This window comes from Pectinophora gossypiella, chromosome 16 (assembly GCF_024362695.1).
Source record: "Pectinophora gossypiella chromosome 16, ilPecGoss1.1, whole genome shotgun sequence".
Lineage (NCBI taxonomy): Eukaryota > Metazoa > Arthropoda > Insecta > Lepidoptera > Gelechiidae > Pectinophora > Pectinophora gossypiella.
Genome location: NC_065419.1, coordinates 4,879,263 through 4,896,238, shown reverse-complemented (window position 1 = coordinate 4,896,238; position 16,976 = coordinate 4,879,263). Strand labels below are relative to the sequence as shown.

Genomic DNA, 16,976 nt, shown 5'->3' with positions numbered 1-16,976 from the left:
ACAACATTTTAGTCATATCTAATTATTATAATCCTTGATGGAGGTGGACAGCCCCAATTGTCATTGATAAAAACAAGAAAATGCCCACGTTTCTACTCAAACATATCATAGATGACAATGTAATAATGGCTACATTACAATGTAACATACCAAAATTGATAAAACATGAGCACGAACGCAACATAGAGACAACAACCCTCTGTTCCTAATGACTCTTAATTGTTAGAACAGATATTTTTATGTAGTTGAATGAGTGTATCGAATTGAGCGCATTTGTCGGTGGCCCGCATGACATTTTATTGGCCATAAACTCTATAACATGTGCGTTGTCGTTCGCACTTGTTGAAAAACTTTGCACACAAATCACAAGGAGACGATAAGAACAGGCGCGTATTCAGAATAGCTTTTAAGGGGCTCTGGAATAAGACATTAGGATTTACGTTCAATAAGAATAGATACAACGGATTTTGAAAGCTTTTGTAACATAAGCTTACGACTATATCCCTATTGGGGTAGTCAGAGATTCATCCATCACAAAATGAACTAAGTACCCACGTCTCACCGAGCTTTCTGTTAGACCAACGTGATATGTGGTGAGCCGTATCGTGGTCTATAATGGTCGGGCCATCTCTGTAAGTGAAAACTGAACATAAGATAAATGAATAAATTATTGATGCACCGGAGTTTTAGGAGCAATTGGCGCTACCCGTTTGAGAAGCAAGCCGCTAAACCAGGACACAGGGGCTACGTTTTTTCTTTTTGTTTGTGCTTACATGGTGTTGATTTAGTCTGTAACGTACCTACTAAACATGAAATTGTATTTTAATTTGAATATCAAAATCGTTTTAAATACTGATTATTCGAACGAACGTTATAGAAGTAGAAAAATTTCGCACAAAATATTATCTAGAAGTAAGTTTTAAAAGTATAAGTAGGTACTTTTAAATTAATTTAAATTAATTTATCAAACATAATAATATTAGACCACAACGGTTTTAAGACCTCTAAATACGCGTCTAAGTTGTTCGGCCTGGAACTCAAATAAAAATGCTTTATGGCCTTCATCTGGAGCCATTATCCCCAAAGTTGCAAGTTGTCGCACAGAAGTTGCAAGTTGTCGTGACTCCAACTTCACACAGACACTGGTAACATTAATGTATGCCACTCTACGTGCTAACTTCTGCAACTTAATCCGACGTTCAAAACTGATATAAACAAGTTTATCTTTTGATGCTTTTAGCCACATGTGCTTGCATGTGAGTCTAAGTATTCTTGTTTGTTTAATCTTATATGAAAGAGTAATTTTTCCTTCTTTCAAGAAATGTACCAAAACTGAACTATAATATTTATAGCGGCAGACTGAATGAAAGGTCCGTCCCTCTGGAACTACACACAGTCCCGTAACTACAGAGGGTTCAATCGTCCCTAATACAATTAAGAAGTAAAATATTGAACAGAGATTTACTAGGATAAAGCAGATGTTTTAGGTAGGTAACCTACCTAAAACAAACCTACCTAAAACCTGAGTTTTTTAATAGTTACCTATCCAAAACGTTATTGCAAAACAATAACCATATGGTAATCATTACGATTTCTGCACATGTTAGTTTCAGAAGGTACTTTACTACCTACTAAACTAATAAGACCAAATCTTCAAACTAAAATACTTATTGTAAATGGCTCAAATAAATGGCTGCTGTTTAAAGCTTCTTGTTTCTTTGTTAAATGATTTGATAAAGCCGTAACTCGCTGTTATTGCCCAAGTGTATCGTTATTTCTAATATCTTCTAGTTATTTTTGGCCGCGCTCATCTCATACATCACTTCAAAGCATACTTCCAGGCATTTCTTATCTTTATTGTGTATACCTAATCTTCCCTCTCGCGACGATAACTTCAGTACACCATCGCACTCAATTTAACATCCAATAACATATAATTTTGCTTCCGATAAGTAACTGAACTAAATAAGCACTTTGTTACAAAATAAACTATTTATGTTTATTGCAAAGTTAATTAAAATATTAGTTTTTACTTCAAATATTTTTTGAAGGAAAAGAAACGGTATTTTGTTTAAAAAAATAAAACACAACACGACACGTCTGTTATTTTCCCGCGCTTTTCACCGAGGCGACGGAAGAACACCACCCACAACCTTTCTCGCGCCAAATTGACGCGTTACTAAATAGACCGGCATAAATTCATTCAACTCCAGACTCTACTCGCGTCGTCCTTTTCTTTCTAACGACATTCACATGTTGTTTTATCTTCTTCTCGCTTCCGCCTGATGAACCCTATTGAGCTCGTTAGTCATTAATTAATTCTGCATAAGAAAATTACTTTTAATTTAAACGGTGCACAGATGGGACTTGATTCTGGTTGGGAAGCAATTGTCGTAAATTTTGGAATTGGCGGTAAAGCTTTGGTCGACCATAAAATAGACTTACTACTCCTGCTAGGGATGTAGGCAACGAGTGCTCCTGAACTTTGTGAACGTATGAAGTTTATTAAGCAGGTACCTAAGTACTCCGTTCCTTACATTCAAAAGTTTCAGGAATTTAGGTAAGTATAAGTAGGTAAGTACCTCTATAGATGCTTATTATAAAATAATATACACAGAGACAGAAAACCTAAAATCCTGAGCTTAGTCGACATTCAAAAAATAAACAAAAGCAGAACAAAATAATAGAGTCTGTTATAATTTTTGGTTTTTTTTATACACAGATTTACGAATAAGTTACTTACATACAAAAGTTCACATGTGCAAATTTTTACAAAAGAACTTATTATATTGTACACGTACAACACATATAAATATGTAAGTAACATAGTTATTTTCCTGGTATTAGATTTTCGACTAAAAAAAATATTAATTAATATTTCTCGGAAATTACGAGTAAATTTACTTACTTTGAACGACAACTTTAACATCCTTTATATGACTCAATTAATGAAAAAAATATATTAATATCTTCGTATTTTTCATAAAATGTTTCTTGTAAGCAGTAGTAAAGTTTCCTTTACAAAGTAAGTAATATTTATGGTATTCCGAAGAGGTTCACTCAGAGGCTGCTACTTTGTAACTGCGTCTGTCTTCATTATGGTTTATTGCTAGAATAAAGACAAATGTCTCAATGACTCCACAGCTGAGGGTAATATACTTACTTGCTTGAAGAAATGTAAACTCAATTAATCAATTGATGAATTGTTTACTTTTTTACTACTTAATACTTAAAAGGATTTTCATTGAGTCGTCTATACGCATTATTTGGATACGTTTGGCTCAGTTTGCTCTACAAAATCCATAACCTCAAACTCTACATCGAGTAGGCACCAACCAACCAATAACCAATAGGTAGTAGTAGAACTACCAACTTAATTAAAGATTTTTATGTATCTTTTCAATAAATTATTCTTTTTTACACATTTATTGTGAAGAAACTTTCTTCTTATTTATTATGTATTTACTTACAATTCTTAGATAAAACTCCAGACGCTTGAAACTTTTCACTGCAGGCAAGCAGTTTCCGATCCATTAAAATTTCAACGACATTACAGCAGCGATTTAATTCTATCGTCCACTTGAGTTCTTGTTAGCGTCTTCTACCTGCTAAAAAGTCAAGTGGCAGCGACAGACTGGCTCGAACAGACTCAAGAGCCGAGTGCCGCCGATACTCGCCAGAGCTTTTAATGCATTAAGAAATTATTACCTACGAACACTTCGCCTTTGATAGAAACCGTACCAAAGTTTCCCGAGGAAACTCATTGAATTACAGTTCTATCTACTTCTTTTTAATATCTGAAGAAGTAGCCCAGTTCTTTAGTAAGTTTTATTTTCATGATTGCCCGTCTCCAGATATACATGTAATGTTGTTTATGTTGGTAATTTAAGTTACCTCCCCATAGAACTTCTCCTTCTTTCTTGTGAGTTGAGAGGTGTCAAGATTACTATTGAGCCACCAAAGGCTCCTGACATGACTCATGTTCATGTAACAACTACTTACTTAAGTACATCAGAAAGTAGGAACCGGGACCAACGGCTTAACTTGTCTTTCGAAACACGGATCATCTTACTTTCGGACAATCAGGTGATCAGCCTGTAATGTCCAGACCAAACTAAGGATCACAAAGTAATTTTTGTGATATTTCCCCACCGGGATTCGAACCCGGAACTTCCGGCCTTAACGCTCAACAACTGGCCCACAGAGGCCGTTACTACCCACAGAACTAAAAATATCGATTATGCCATTATTGCTTAGTTATTTAACTTGTTGCGTGTCGTTTTTTTCTATAACTTCATTAAATATTAGCAGAAGGACAGCAGAAGAATGCATATGCATATAACTGTACCTAAATATGACACAGCTTAATAGAATCCCGACATGGGCGATCCAATGCGATATCGGCTACTACGACCACCGTGCCATGGACAAAAAGCTTGGTAAAAAAAAATATTCGTCCATGAAAATATTGACTGTACAGAGGAGATTTTTAGTTTTAACCGAAGGGATCTGTATCAATGCATAGGATACGGCAGTTTCATGAATAAATTTACATGCCATACACGAAGATATATTCGTATCTCTGAGTTTTCCAATAGTGTTTTATAGGTATCTGTAATGAACAAGTATCAGTAGTATAATCAGCAGTGATGGGCAGGGAAAGAAAAAATTGGGTGGGAAAGAAAAAATATCGGGAAAATATGGGAAAATAAAATAAACACCGGAAAAATTCCCGAATTACGAATATTATGAATTAAGAACCCAACACTAAATCAGCATCATAATAGTGTGTACTTATAATGTGATGTCATTGTAGGTATGAAAAAATAAAACAGTTTACCTACCTATTGCTACAACTACATTACATAAATATCTAAATAACGAGATTAAATTATATCATTAGGTACCTGGGTGAATTGCAAAAGTGAAAAAAAAAGTTGTCTTGGCTGAGAACGGTAGTGCAAAGTTCTGCTAAATGATTTTGAATATTTTTTCTGGGTAAAGTAAGTAGTCCTCTACCTTGGCAAAAAAAATCATTCAGTTTCAGCAACTGTAACACGCTGAAAAAATTTTTTAAAGTGTCATTTTATCATTTCGGTAGCTTGTCCGTAACTCATTATCGCTTATAAAATGTCTTGCTCTACAATTATTTTCTATTATTGGGATTTAAATTGATAGAATTTCGTTAAATTATTAAATAATCTAACAACAAAAACTATTTCTGTCTGTTTACCTTCCTTCTCGTACATTTGACAGGCAGTTAAATTTTGTCCGAAAAAAAGTTATCATTTCAGAGGACAGTAAGTTTTGGTAGAATAACTCCGTCAACATTGCGTCTATGACACCTCCTTACCTGCCAACACCTCGCATTGGTTCGGGTCGACCGCTAGATGTGAACATACCCGTCACAGCGTGTAATGGTTTCCCGCCAAAAAAAGAAATTTATCATTTCGGTGATAGGGGGACAAAAAAAATCAGTAAAAAATCATTTCGGTAGCCATTATAACTCGTGTTAGATTAGTTCAATTTATTTCATATTGATGTGTTAAATCGGCTGCAAGTACTGTTTTGTTTGAGAAGTGTCGATTTTTCGATAGTTATTTAAATTCACAGTTTATACAAAAATAACCTGTTTTTTATCATCTCGGTGTTATCATTCCGGTGGATTCGGTGGACTGAAATGCCAATAACAGTCCATGGGAATGATAAGTAACACTGAAATGATAAAACCGTTAAGTTTTAGAGATCCGTGTGTTAAATTTTAGTTTCGAATTAGGTATTGTTTTAAGGGCCTTTTTAACAGTTCTGTGGAGCTATTTTATTTTTCCTCGAGATGCTCTCATGGTTTTCCAAAACCATTTTGGGTGATTGGAAAACGTCATTATAACCTATCAAACTCCTCTTTCTGCTTTTCTCGGTAACCTTGAATACCCAGACTTATCCATTCTTTAGATCCTGGTGGACACTGGCCTGGATAAAATAGTTTACACCAGTGTCTACCGATCGCACAGCGGTAACTCTGAGACAAACAGGTTATTCACCTACCTCAGTAGGACAGTGGAGTTGGCACGGCGGAGGTATCTCTCAGCGCAACTTGTTCTTCTCCGGGACTCCAACGCCCACCAGCAAGAGTGGTTGTTCCCATTCCAGAAGACCAACCATGCTGGCAAAGAGGCGCAAGCTTTTGCCATGTGTGGCAAAATCTCTCACATCTGGTGAATTGCGTTACAAAGATACCTGACGTTGCTAACTATAGCGCCAACTGCTTGGACCTTTTACTGATAACTGATCCGGACCAATATCAATCTCTATCAGTGACTTCCCCCTTGGGAACATCCGACCATTGTCTGGTGAGATATGTGTCTGTCTATTCCCCACCTGATTCTAGCCCCAGAGGATCGAGGCAAATATGGTGACACACGCTAGCAAATTGGGATGAGATGCGGCACTTCTTCGCAAACCTATCCTTGGCGTGAGGTTTGCTTTTCTTCAGAAGACTCGACGAGCTGCGGAGATGCCATATTAGTTGTCAGGCAATGGAATACTCTATCCCATTTTCTGACATATCATCTGACGATAAGGCTCGCTCATGGTACATCGCGGAGTATGCTAGTGCAGAAGCTCTAATATGCCTCCTAACATGCGGGCTCTGAAAAAATCCCTGAATACCGCTGCAAAGTCTTGCAAGAAGACAATGCGCAGGGCACGTTTCGACAATATTGGCCAAATTGATGCCAAACTGACTGAGCTGGTAGTAAAACCTTTTAGCCGCTAGTCAAATCGGTCGAAGCAAACTTCTGCCGTATAAAAATGCTTCGCACTCTAGACGTGAATAAGGTCAGTAGTCCTGATGATATCCCAGCAATAGTACTACGGAACTGTGCACCTGAATAGTCTCCTACTGACACGCCTCTACCTGCTCTCTCTGGGTTCAGGACAATTCCCGAAACCATGGAACCTTGCCAATGTGCAGTGTATGCCCAAAAAAGGCACTCGTACCAACCCTGCTAACTACCACCCCATCTCGGCACAACCGCCGCTTATCCTGAACAACCGCCTCCTGGCGTACCTTGAAGCCAACAATTTACTCAGAGATAGGTCAACTGATGTTCTTCTTGTGTATGCTACGCGCTTATGGAGTGAGGCAATCTAGAAGCAAGGCGAGGATCTTGTTATGTCCCTTGATATATTCAGGATCCCTTCTAGCCTATGTAATTGGATAGATAGGGATAGATTGATTCGGGTAGTAGTTGATGGGTGCTTGTCTGATCTACATGCTATTAATGCCGGACTTCCCCAGGGATCTGTACTCTCCGCCACGTTTTTTCTATCAATGATCTGCTGATTTTATGCCCGGTATCTTTAGGCATGCAGACGATAGCACAGTGACGGAGAGATACATGTCCAATGCACGCGTAAGCACCAGAGATGATAGTGCCCTCAGAGAGGATCTTGTGAATCGTGTGAAACTGCCCCTTAAGTCCGTCTCAGACTGGGGTGACAACAAGTAGGTTGGACTCAAGGCTTCCATGACCCAGGCGTGTCTGTTCACCGCAAAACGGAGTTCTTTCCTCCTGACTGGGACTTTCCGGAGTGAATTACCAACCATTTCGAGCTCTTGGGTATGGATATAACTTCCAACTCGTTATAATCTAGGAGACTTCAAGACTAGGGTGAATAGGCATTTGCTAGGTAAGTGTGATCCACCCTAGACCACATCGTCATTTACCATCAGGTGAGATTGTGGTCCTACGTGAACCTATATTATTTAAAAAAAATGTAGGTAAGTAATAAAGAAGCAATTACAATAGCCACAAAAAAGACATATTGACAATAAGCATCATCCCCCTAGCATTATACCGATTTTTCACAGGGTCCGCTTACCTAACTTGAAGATTTGACAGGTCCAGTATTTTACAGAAGCGACTGCCTGTCTCACCTTCCAACCCACGAAGGGGAAACCAGCCCAATACACATTAGGTCACATACCTCCGAAAATGGAATTTTCGGGAATGTGAGTTTCCTCACGATGTTTTTCTTCACCGCTGAGCATGTGACAATCATTTCTGATCTAAACATGAATTACCTTACCACCCACCTATTAGCTACCACGGCTCCACATATTGACAACAACTAAATGCATTTTTTATTGCTCGATGAAAGAAACGAACAACAATCTATTACTATTAGTAAATAGTATTAAACTATTTTTTATTTAGCAAGTATTGAACTATTTATCTAAGAATGTATAAATCGATCTCCACCAACCCGCAGTGGAGCAGCGTGATGGAGTATGCTCCATACCCTCCTCTCCCCCCCCCCCCCCCCCCCCGTTTAATTGAGAGTAGGCCTGTGCCCAGCAGTGGGACGTATATAGGCTATTTATGTATAAATCAAACTTCACTTTGTACGGAACCCTAGCTAAGCAGCACAATTTTTCTTGACTGTATCATTTCCGTGGGTTAATTTCATTTCAGTGGACTCATTATCATTTCAGTGTACATTTATATCATTTCGGTGTATATTTATATCATTTCAGTGGGTACTTATCATTTCAGTGGACTCATAAAAATTCAATTTTAAATATCTCAGTAAGTTTCGATCGTATTTGATGCCCACTCACGCACATAATTCAAAATAGGTTAAAGTTTTATTTGTCGTCAAATATGTGAAGAAAAGTATTAAAATAAAAAATCTCACCGAAATGATAAAAAAATGAGACTTGTTGAAATTCACCCACCTACTTACCTACTTTCAAACAATATCAATTTATACCTACTTATAAAGTAGTAGGTAAGTATATAGTAAAATTATACACTATATCTAATGTAAACATTTTCAATTTTAATCTAAAACATAGGAAACAGCGCTTTTTCAGGGGCGTGTTGGGCGCCGCGTGCGGATGTTTTACGGTTATTACACATTTTGTCCGGGTCCGGATGGTATGGTGAGTAGAAACGTGTCCGGAGTCCGGACACTCCGGACACCCGAGCGTGTGGGGCCGCCCGGCCATAAACCGCCTGGCGCCCTTTTTACATGTGGATACTTTTCAATGTTTTTGTTTATCAAAATTAATGGCACGCCAGACGCGTTGATGACCAGAAATGATATCGTGAGTTTAGAAGGGAGTAGATTATATAAAAAAGCAGTGATTTCAATGTAAACAATGCGTTGCGCTCACGGTCCTGGGTTCGATTCCCGGTGGGGACATATCACAAAAATTACTTTGTCGTCCCTAGTTTGGTTAGGACATTACAGGCTCACCTGATTGTCCGAAAGTAAGATGATCCGTGTTTCGGAAGGCACGTTACGCTGTTGGTCCCGGTTACTATTTACTGATGTAATTAAGTAGTCGTTACATGAGCCATGTCAGGGGCCTTTGGCGATTCAATTGTAACCCTGACAACAGGGTTGATGAGGTTGGTACTTCACCTCACAACCCACACGATAAAAGAATGTAAACTATCATCCTAAGCTTTCAACAATGACCAACTTAATATTTAACGCTTTTGGTTTGATAGCAGCTGCACTACCTCTTAATTGATTTCACGAAAAACAAATTAAGTACTAAGAACGGAATTAGTTTGAAGTCGTTTGCCATTTATTTTTGCGCAGAGAATTACTTGAACGCGCGGCGGATGATGGAATTGATGAATCGAGCGTCGCGAGCTCGCTACGGTCGCCTCTCTCCTGTCTTGCTCGATTTCACCTCGCACTCTTAAAATGACGTATTACTTTTATTAATTGGTTTTAATTACACCATTTCCTTTAATTAACTTCAAGTGCTACAAAAAATACACAAGATTCATATAGATACTTCATTTATTAACAGAACTTGACAAAGTTATTTTAAGTAAAGAACAAAATTATAACGTAGTAGTATTAAGTAGGTACGTTTTTAATGTCTGTTGTACCTATATCTTGTTGAGTACATATGTAAGTCCATCCTTAGTGCAGACAGTAGGACACACGGAACAGTAATATACCTCGTAGCCAACTACTCGCCAGCAACTGTGTACTGGTAGATTCCCTGGTTTGTCTCGAGATACTATTTCCCTCTTTCCACGCAGCTCTGCCATCATACGAGGTGCAACAACCATTCCTTGCTCAGGAGTGAATTCAAATCTATGTTGTCTCATGAAACCGCTATGATAATTATTCTCAATATGATTTTCATTATCACGATTATTTAGACGACCAGTATAAAATAGGTTGTCGTTCGAAAATTCACGTCGTTTACGTAACGTAGGCAGAAAATTTCCAATCCTATCACCGTATACCGGCATATCATGATTCTTGGTGAATTCTGGAGCGTTATCTTTAGAGTGCGCAAATCGTTTTTCTTGTGGACTGGAATTCCTTTTTCTACGTACATCTGTATACATTGAGCAGGCTGTGTCTAGATAATCGGAATACGTAGCACAATCTATAGAATGCAAAACATCATAAGCCACTACTTCATCATTATGACCGCAGCAAGTGTCCAATAAAACCGCTAATCCTCGTCTTTTGCGTAATTTATGCGTGACAGAAGCATCGATGCTTGTAGAAGGTTCAGCAGTATTGCGAATTCCTTGCTGAGGAATTTCACGTTTATATACATTTTTAAAATATGTACATCCCTTTGCACCCCAAGGATGATCAAAATTTCGGTTGTAATACATTTGTGGATATCGTGAATATCCTATTCTTGAACCACTTGAAAAGTTCGGGTAGGTTCTGTAGAATTTTCCAGTAACAGGCTTCACAATATTATTATGCTGAGCACTCACAATTAAGGGTGTAGAGCTAGGATTGTTGAGGTGTAGATCTTGTAAACTTTCTCCTTCGTGATGTGGCTTTAGCTTAGGTTCAGCGGCATCTTGAATGCTGGTGTCGTCGACGTATTTGTTAGGATGTTTCTTGATTTCCTTAGTACAATATAGTTCAGAAACTAACACGATCAACACTCCTAACAATAATATTACTTGTCTCGCCATTGTGACGAGTCTAACGTTCAGATTGTAAATGATCAATTATATTTTCTTATTCCTATTTATAGTGTATGCATCGCGAAAGAAAAATAATTTACTGGTAAGTAGGTAATAAGATAATGTGTAGTTCTTAAGAACCGTAACATCCGATAAACAAAATGCAATGTTTATATACGGGTAGATGTAGATGGTTCTGGCGTATGTACGTGAACGTGCCATCGCATCCGGATAACCTGAGGCCGCGACACTCGACCCTCAGCATATTATCGATTAGGTACTAAGCTATCATTTCTAATAGACGTAAATACTAGTGAATCCGCGATAGCATTGTTCGGAGAACGAGTGACTTGCATTGTAGTGTCTCCGAGTATACACCACTGAATCAACTGGATTAGAATTTGATTTTGAATTCATGTTTGGATCATAGATAATAATATCACATAGTTTCCAGTATTTGTGCCCGGTTAAAGGCAATTGGGTCGCCCACTATTACATGGATGTGTACATACTATACACCTTTGCCTAACTGGAATACCTCCACGCATGTTGCTATATTGTTATACGTAAATACAAGTAACGCCCAGCCTATTTTCCGAAGCTATTAATATTAACAGAACAAAACAAATCTATGTTTATCTCAGCTTTATTACTAAGTATCATATTATAACATCTTATTACTAGGTACTTAATGCAAATAAGAAACAACACCATCGAAGGCAATGCTTACTTGATACAATTGCAATTACTTTACATTTAAATAAATTCTTTACATTGACCAAGACATGACCATATAGATTTTTTATGAAGATTTTTTGTAATGACAATATAAACCATGGACTGCAGAAGATGTTTAGTTCTTCATAAAAACCAATGGGACCGCTTAAAGAAACAAGGGGGTGAGATTGAGAAACCGCCTGAAGATGTTCACTTCCAGCAGAGGATAGAATACGTGAAGGCGATGGATGAACGATCGCTAAAATGGAAACAAAATTGGCCAGATACTGTTGAGGTAGAGTATGGTAACCTACCCTATTACCTATGTGCTAGAATCAGATTTAGTTAAGTAAGTAAGTTAAAAGGCTGATTGATATGTAAGACTTGTCAAAATCTCACTTAAAGCTTGGAAATATTTCAATCCACATAATACTTAATTTTATTCAATAGCGCTTTATTTGCAGGGTGTCATAAAAAAATTGGTAGAAAGTAAAAAGAACCAGCGCAAAAAAGACGTAGCATTCGTTAAGGCTTTCAGGGAGTCAGAGGATGCCAAGATACGGCAGGATTACTCCGCCATTGCAGAAGCCAAGGAGAAGATATTCAACTCAACCTGCTACGGCATAGAGCTGATAAGGTTCGGTTCATCTTTACAGATTTAAATTATAATATCTGATCCTAAAAGTTCGTTTTATAAGACATTTCTTATGAAGCGAAACCAAACACTACGTTGCAAACATGCAAGACGTTGTATACCTACGCCACAATATTGACAAACACGGGCCTCCGGCTGTAAATGCTTCATACTAGGTAAACGAGGAAGGAACTGGTCTTATTGAGCTTCTTGTCATTTCTTCTACTCAGCCATAACACACCTTGCGGAAGACGCCGACGAATCAAAAATAATTCTACTTAAATTCAACTTCGACGAGTTTATCGTTGAATAGGTTTTGAATTTTGACAATTTTTGTGCAAGGAATGAGTACTTTTTCTTCATCTAAGACTTACTCTTCTTTTTCGTTTTCTTTTCTTTTTTCACCTAAGGCAGGTATAACATACTTATAGATTGTACATTATTTAAGACGCGTATAATCATTTTCATAGGACCTATCTAACAAGACTTTTACAGTACTCTCCTTGAATCAAAAGTAATTGAAGAGAGAGAGGCCCAGATTGAGTTTAGAAACGTAATAGCAAAAGACAAGAAGGAACAAGAAGATGCATTGCAGGCCAAGATAGCCTCAATGAGTAACAATCTTTACGACTTTTACAAGAAAGATGAAGATGCTGCTGCAAAGAGGAAACAGGATACCGAAGGACACGCGAAAATTAATAAAATTATGTAAGTAAGTGAAAATACGTAGAGCGCATGAATGTACATAGATATAGGGGTACGGGACGACCCCAAGGTAGTGTGGATGGTTTTTGTGAACTCTGAACATACAGGGTATATGTGGTGTGACTAGAGAGAATAATAAGTACATGTTGTGCCGACTCCATTTACAGTGAGATAAGGGCAGGAGGATGATGAAAATACGTAAAGCACATACGTTTATTCGTTAAAGAAGAATAAATAAAAATAAGCTTGTAGTGTACTCCACAACTACAAAGGCGGTTGTGCTAAAACACATAGGTACCAGGCTTTCAGCCTTCGCGTAACGTATTTCAGTATTGTCAGTGTCTCAAGATGAAGTTCTATCTTCTGCTTGTTTCTTTTATTTTTTATTTTCTAATACGACCCTATCTATTATTGCATATTTTATAAATAATTTAAATATTTCAAATACTACATAGTTTTTAAAGTAGGTAACTGCATTATCCAGGCATGAAGAACTAACAGAAAAAAATAAAAAAGCAAAACAAGAGGAGCAACGATTAGAACTTGAAGATACAAGGCTGATGAAACAATTATTGGATTTTGAGAAACACGAAAAGGTTTGAAAAGGGGTTTCAAAGATTTTACTACTGTAGAATAATTGTAACGTAAATTAAAATAAGTACGTCTCGCTGTACGGCGTTTATTAGTTGAAATTGTGGAAAAAAAGTTTTTATGTGAAAATAAAAACTGAACGGCTTTTTTTGTGCTTGCCTCAGATCTCAAACCAGCGCTTTAGGTGACTTACTATCGTCACCACATACTTACTTAATAAAGACGATTACCTATGTCGTAGGGTTTTATATGTATTTATTCTATATTACAGGCTAATTGCAAAGAACAGCGCATAAGAGAATATGACCAGTACTTAGAAGATCAGAGAGCATTCCAAGAAGCCAAGAAGAAGCGGGAACAACTCGACGACGAGCTTACTGCAAAGTGGCGGAGCTACCAAGATCGCATACGGTGCCGGGAGAGACGTGTGTGGCAGGAGGTAACTCACGTACAATGTACATCCACCCACCCACACCATGATTCGTCTAGCGTGCTTACCGGGTAAGAGCCCTCAGCGCTCTTCATTTGTCCGGCCAAGTAGTTAGTACCATTTGCGGTAAACCTGCTATAAAGCATGTCAAAAATAAATCTAGGTCCATACTTAGAGCCAAGAAAAAAAAACAGTTGTCTTAAGATTATATAACATATTTATTTTATCAGCAGCGAGTCCTTTTAACTACTTGGCCGGTATTAACGACGGCCTCCTTGGTCGTCCTAAGTTATTTTTAATATACTTAATAATATTGCCATATTCAGTGCGTTCTATTGATTTTTTTTAAAGTTAGTTTTCGTTCAATATTAAAATCAGCTTATATTTTTTTCTTTCTCGATCTTTTCATACGTATGCACTCTCAACAGCCAGAGATCTCATTTCTCCTCTTCATACTTAAATACACACCGTACACACATATTACACTCAATAGGTACACACATAATAGTAGTATACACATACCTAGTATTTATTGTTGGTAGATAAACTTAGATAATTTTGAAAATAAAGTCACTGACCTCCAGTTTTCACTATACGATACGGCTCACCACCTATTATAACACATTAATCTAACAGAAAGCTCGGTGACGTGTGGAACTTAGTTCATCATGCGATGATGTACCTTTGAATATTGTCGTGTGCTTATGTTATTCTAAGTAAGTAGATATAATGTTTTATATTCTCAGATTATAAACGAAAAGACAACATCTAATCAACACAAACAGCTTTACGAAATGATACAGAAAGTACATGAAAATGAAAATAAAACCTATGAAGACTTTGTCAATAAAGGGATCAAGAAAGCTGAAGAACGGTAGGTGTCTTTATCACATAAACCTTTATTTGTAGATACTTACGCGTAATTGTTTTGACCTTCTTCTCTTCTTCTTCTTCTCTCGTGTGGGTTGAGAGGTGGATTACCAACCTAATCAACCCTGGTGTCAGGGTTACTATTGAGCCGCCAAATGCCCCCCCGCCAGATGACTCATGTAACGACTACTTACTTACATCAGTAAGTAGTAACCGGGACCAACGGCTTAACGTGCCTTCCGAACGACGGATCATCTTACTTTCGGACAATCAGGTGATCAGTCTGTAATGTCCTAACCAAACTAGGGATCACAAAGTAATTTTTGTGATATTTCTCCACCGGAATTCAAACCCGGGACCTCCAGATCGTGAGCCTAACGCTCAACCACTGAACCACGGAGGCCGTGTTGACCAATAAATGTAGTTATCTTAACCCATGTGGGACAGACGTGCTATCAACATTGCGCACTGTCCATAACCAAAGTACCAATGTGTAGTTGTTATTTGTTACCTATAAGTACCAGATATATACCTTTTCTTTTTTTTATATACTTTTTGTTTAATTTCGACTTTTACTAGGTTTGACTATTCCTAGTATAACCATGAAAAAAGGATGGAATAGTAAGTTTTCATTTGTAAGGCTGATAGACACCACAGTTATAAGCAGGAGCATATAACATGCATACACCATAGATAGGGCGAAAATGTAAGTCTATGATGTACAAGTTACACTTATATATGTAGCATGGTAAGTTTAGTGAAATCAAAATATTTTACGAAAATACTACAATTTTCGCCAATTCTATTTAGTAATTGGACTCCGTGTGTAATAAGGGAAAATAGAATTAGGTAGAGTGACGATTATGTCTTGAAGGACATTCCAAACTTCAAGTTTGTCATGTAGTGTCTTGTAATTACAGTATTTTGGAGGAAGATACAAACCTTGCAAAGAAGGAAAAGTTACTTAGCGAAAGATTGCATAAACAAATGGCTGAAACCAAGCGTTCTGTTGAAGAAGTAGAGAAACTAAAAAGAAACTGCAACATACTCTATTGCGATAGAACGTGTATCATTCCTAAATCTTCACATAAACTTGTGGATTCTGATTCGAAAGACAAAGGTATTCTTGCTTACCTAACGCCAACCAAACAGCCAAATGCACGAGTTCATACAACTCCCTATGCAAATGGCAGCGTTAAGTCGGGTGTTCTTATTAAAAATGGTAGTAGAACATTGTACATTTCTTATTTTGCAAGCTTCGACAATCACATATCTAATGTAGGAGCAATCTGAAACAGTCCCATGTCGGGCGCCAAAAAAGTAACTAACGTCAGGTATGAACTTTGAAACCATGGTATAACAAAACCAAAGTGACACCTAACATTTCAAGGTTAGCTGCGCTGACGTCATCTCATTCTCCGTTGCCATTTTGAAAAAAAAATGCCCACGGCTCACGTTTTTAATTTACTTGTCAAGGCAATTAGGGCTAGCAATGACGACTTTTCATACAGGATTGAGCATACCTGCGGGCTTATCACCGTAAGCACGCGACTCTTTCTCGCCGCGACAAAGATCGTCTGTCTCTTTATGTGCAGTCCTGTGAGAGAGTGAAGGGTGACGTATGTCGAGGCGAGAAAGAGTCGCGCGCTTACGGTGCTAAGCCCGCTGGTTTTGTTATACAATGTTTGGAACAAAATAAAATATACAAGCAAGTTCGAATGAGGATTATTTATGAATCATATCATGGTAAAGTTTTATTTCCAGAAGCGAATTAAGTAATCAAAAATCGACTGTTGTATGATAAACGTCGCCACTGTAAACAGAATTCAATCCTCAGATGTACAAAAGCCTGTCTCGTTCCTCGCTCCGAAGAACAAGTTGGTTGAAGCGCTGAAGAAGCGCGAGCAGCAGCCGAGTGAGTGGACCGCGCTGAAGGGCTCGCACCAGTACTTTGCTGACAAGGCGAACAGCATTTTGAAAGAGTGCAAGCACAAGAAGATGGCTCAAAAAGTCGTTGACGTTAGTATTGTTTGAAAGTACTTCAAGGAAAAAATACCCA

General features: G+C 37.8%; 2 protein-coding genes across 10 annotated transcripts in view; one reads left to right on the top strand and one right to left on the bottom strand.

Annotated features, from left to right (window-relative positions):
• LOC126373642 (reversion-inducing cysteine-rich protein with Kazal motifs) overlaps positions 1-2,162 on the bottom strand; it is a 32,320-nt gene extending 30,158 nt beyond the window's left edge. For 4 of the 6 annotated variants that reach the window (XM_050019853.1, XM_050019849.1, XM_050019848.1 and 1 more), the window contains exon 1: positions 1,868-2,162. The gene's annotated coding sequence lies outside the window, so the exon portion shown is untranslated. The remainder of the gene's footprint in view (positions 1-1,867) is intronic. The other 2 variants (XM_050019851.1, XM_050019852.1) reach the window with 2 other exon arrangements.
• The window catches only part of LOC126373644 (golgin subfamily A member 6-like protein 22), a 31,923-nt gene that overhangs the window by 14,572 nt on the left and 375 nt on the right, over positions 1-16,976 (top strand). For 2 of the 4 annotated variants that reach the window (XM_050019859.1, XM_050019860.1), the window contains 8 exons: positions 11,817-11,982; positions 12,152-12,324; positions 12,817-13,029; positions 13,511-13,622; positions 13,889-14,056; positions 14,794-14,921; positions 15,838-16,037; positions 16,755-16,936. In XM_050019859.1, the coding sequence (XP_049875816.1) occupies positions 11,932-11,982; positions 12,152-12,324; positions 12,817-13,029; positions 13,511-13,622; positions 13,889-14,056; positions 14,794-14,921; positions 15,838-16,037; positions 16,755-16,936 (1,227 nt within the window). In that variant the 5' untranslated portion in view covers positions 11,817-11,931. Of the gene's footprint in view, positions 1-11,144; positions 11,983-12,151; positions 12,325-12,816; positions 13,030-13,510; positions 13,623-13,888; positions 14,057-14,793; positions 14,922-15,837; positions 16,038-16,754; positions 16,937-16,976 lie in introns of those variants that run through there. The other 2 variants (XM_050019861.1, XM_050019858.1) reach the window with 2 other exon arrangements.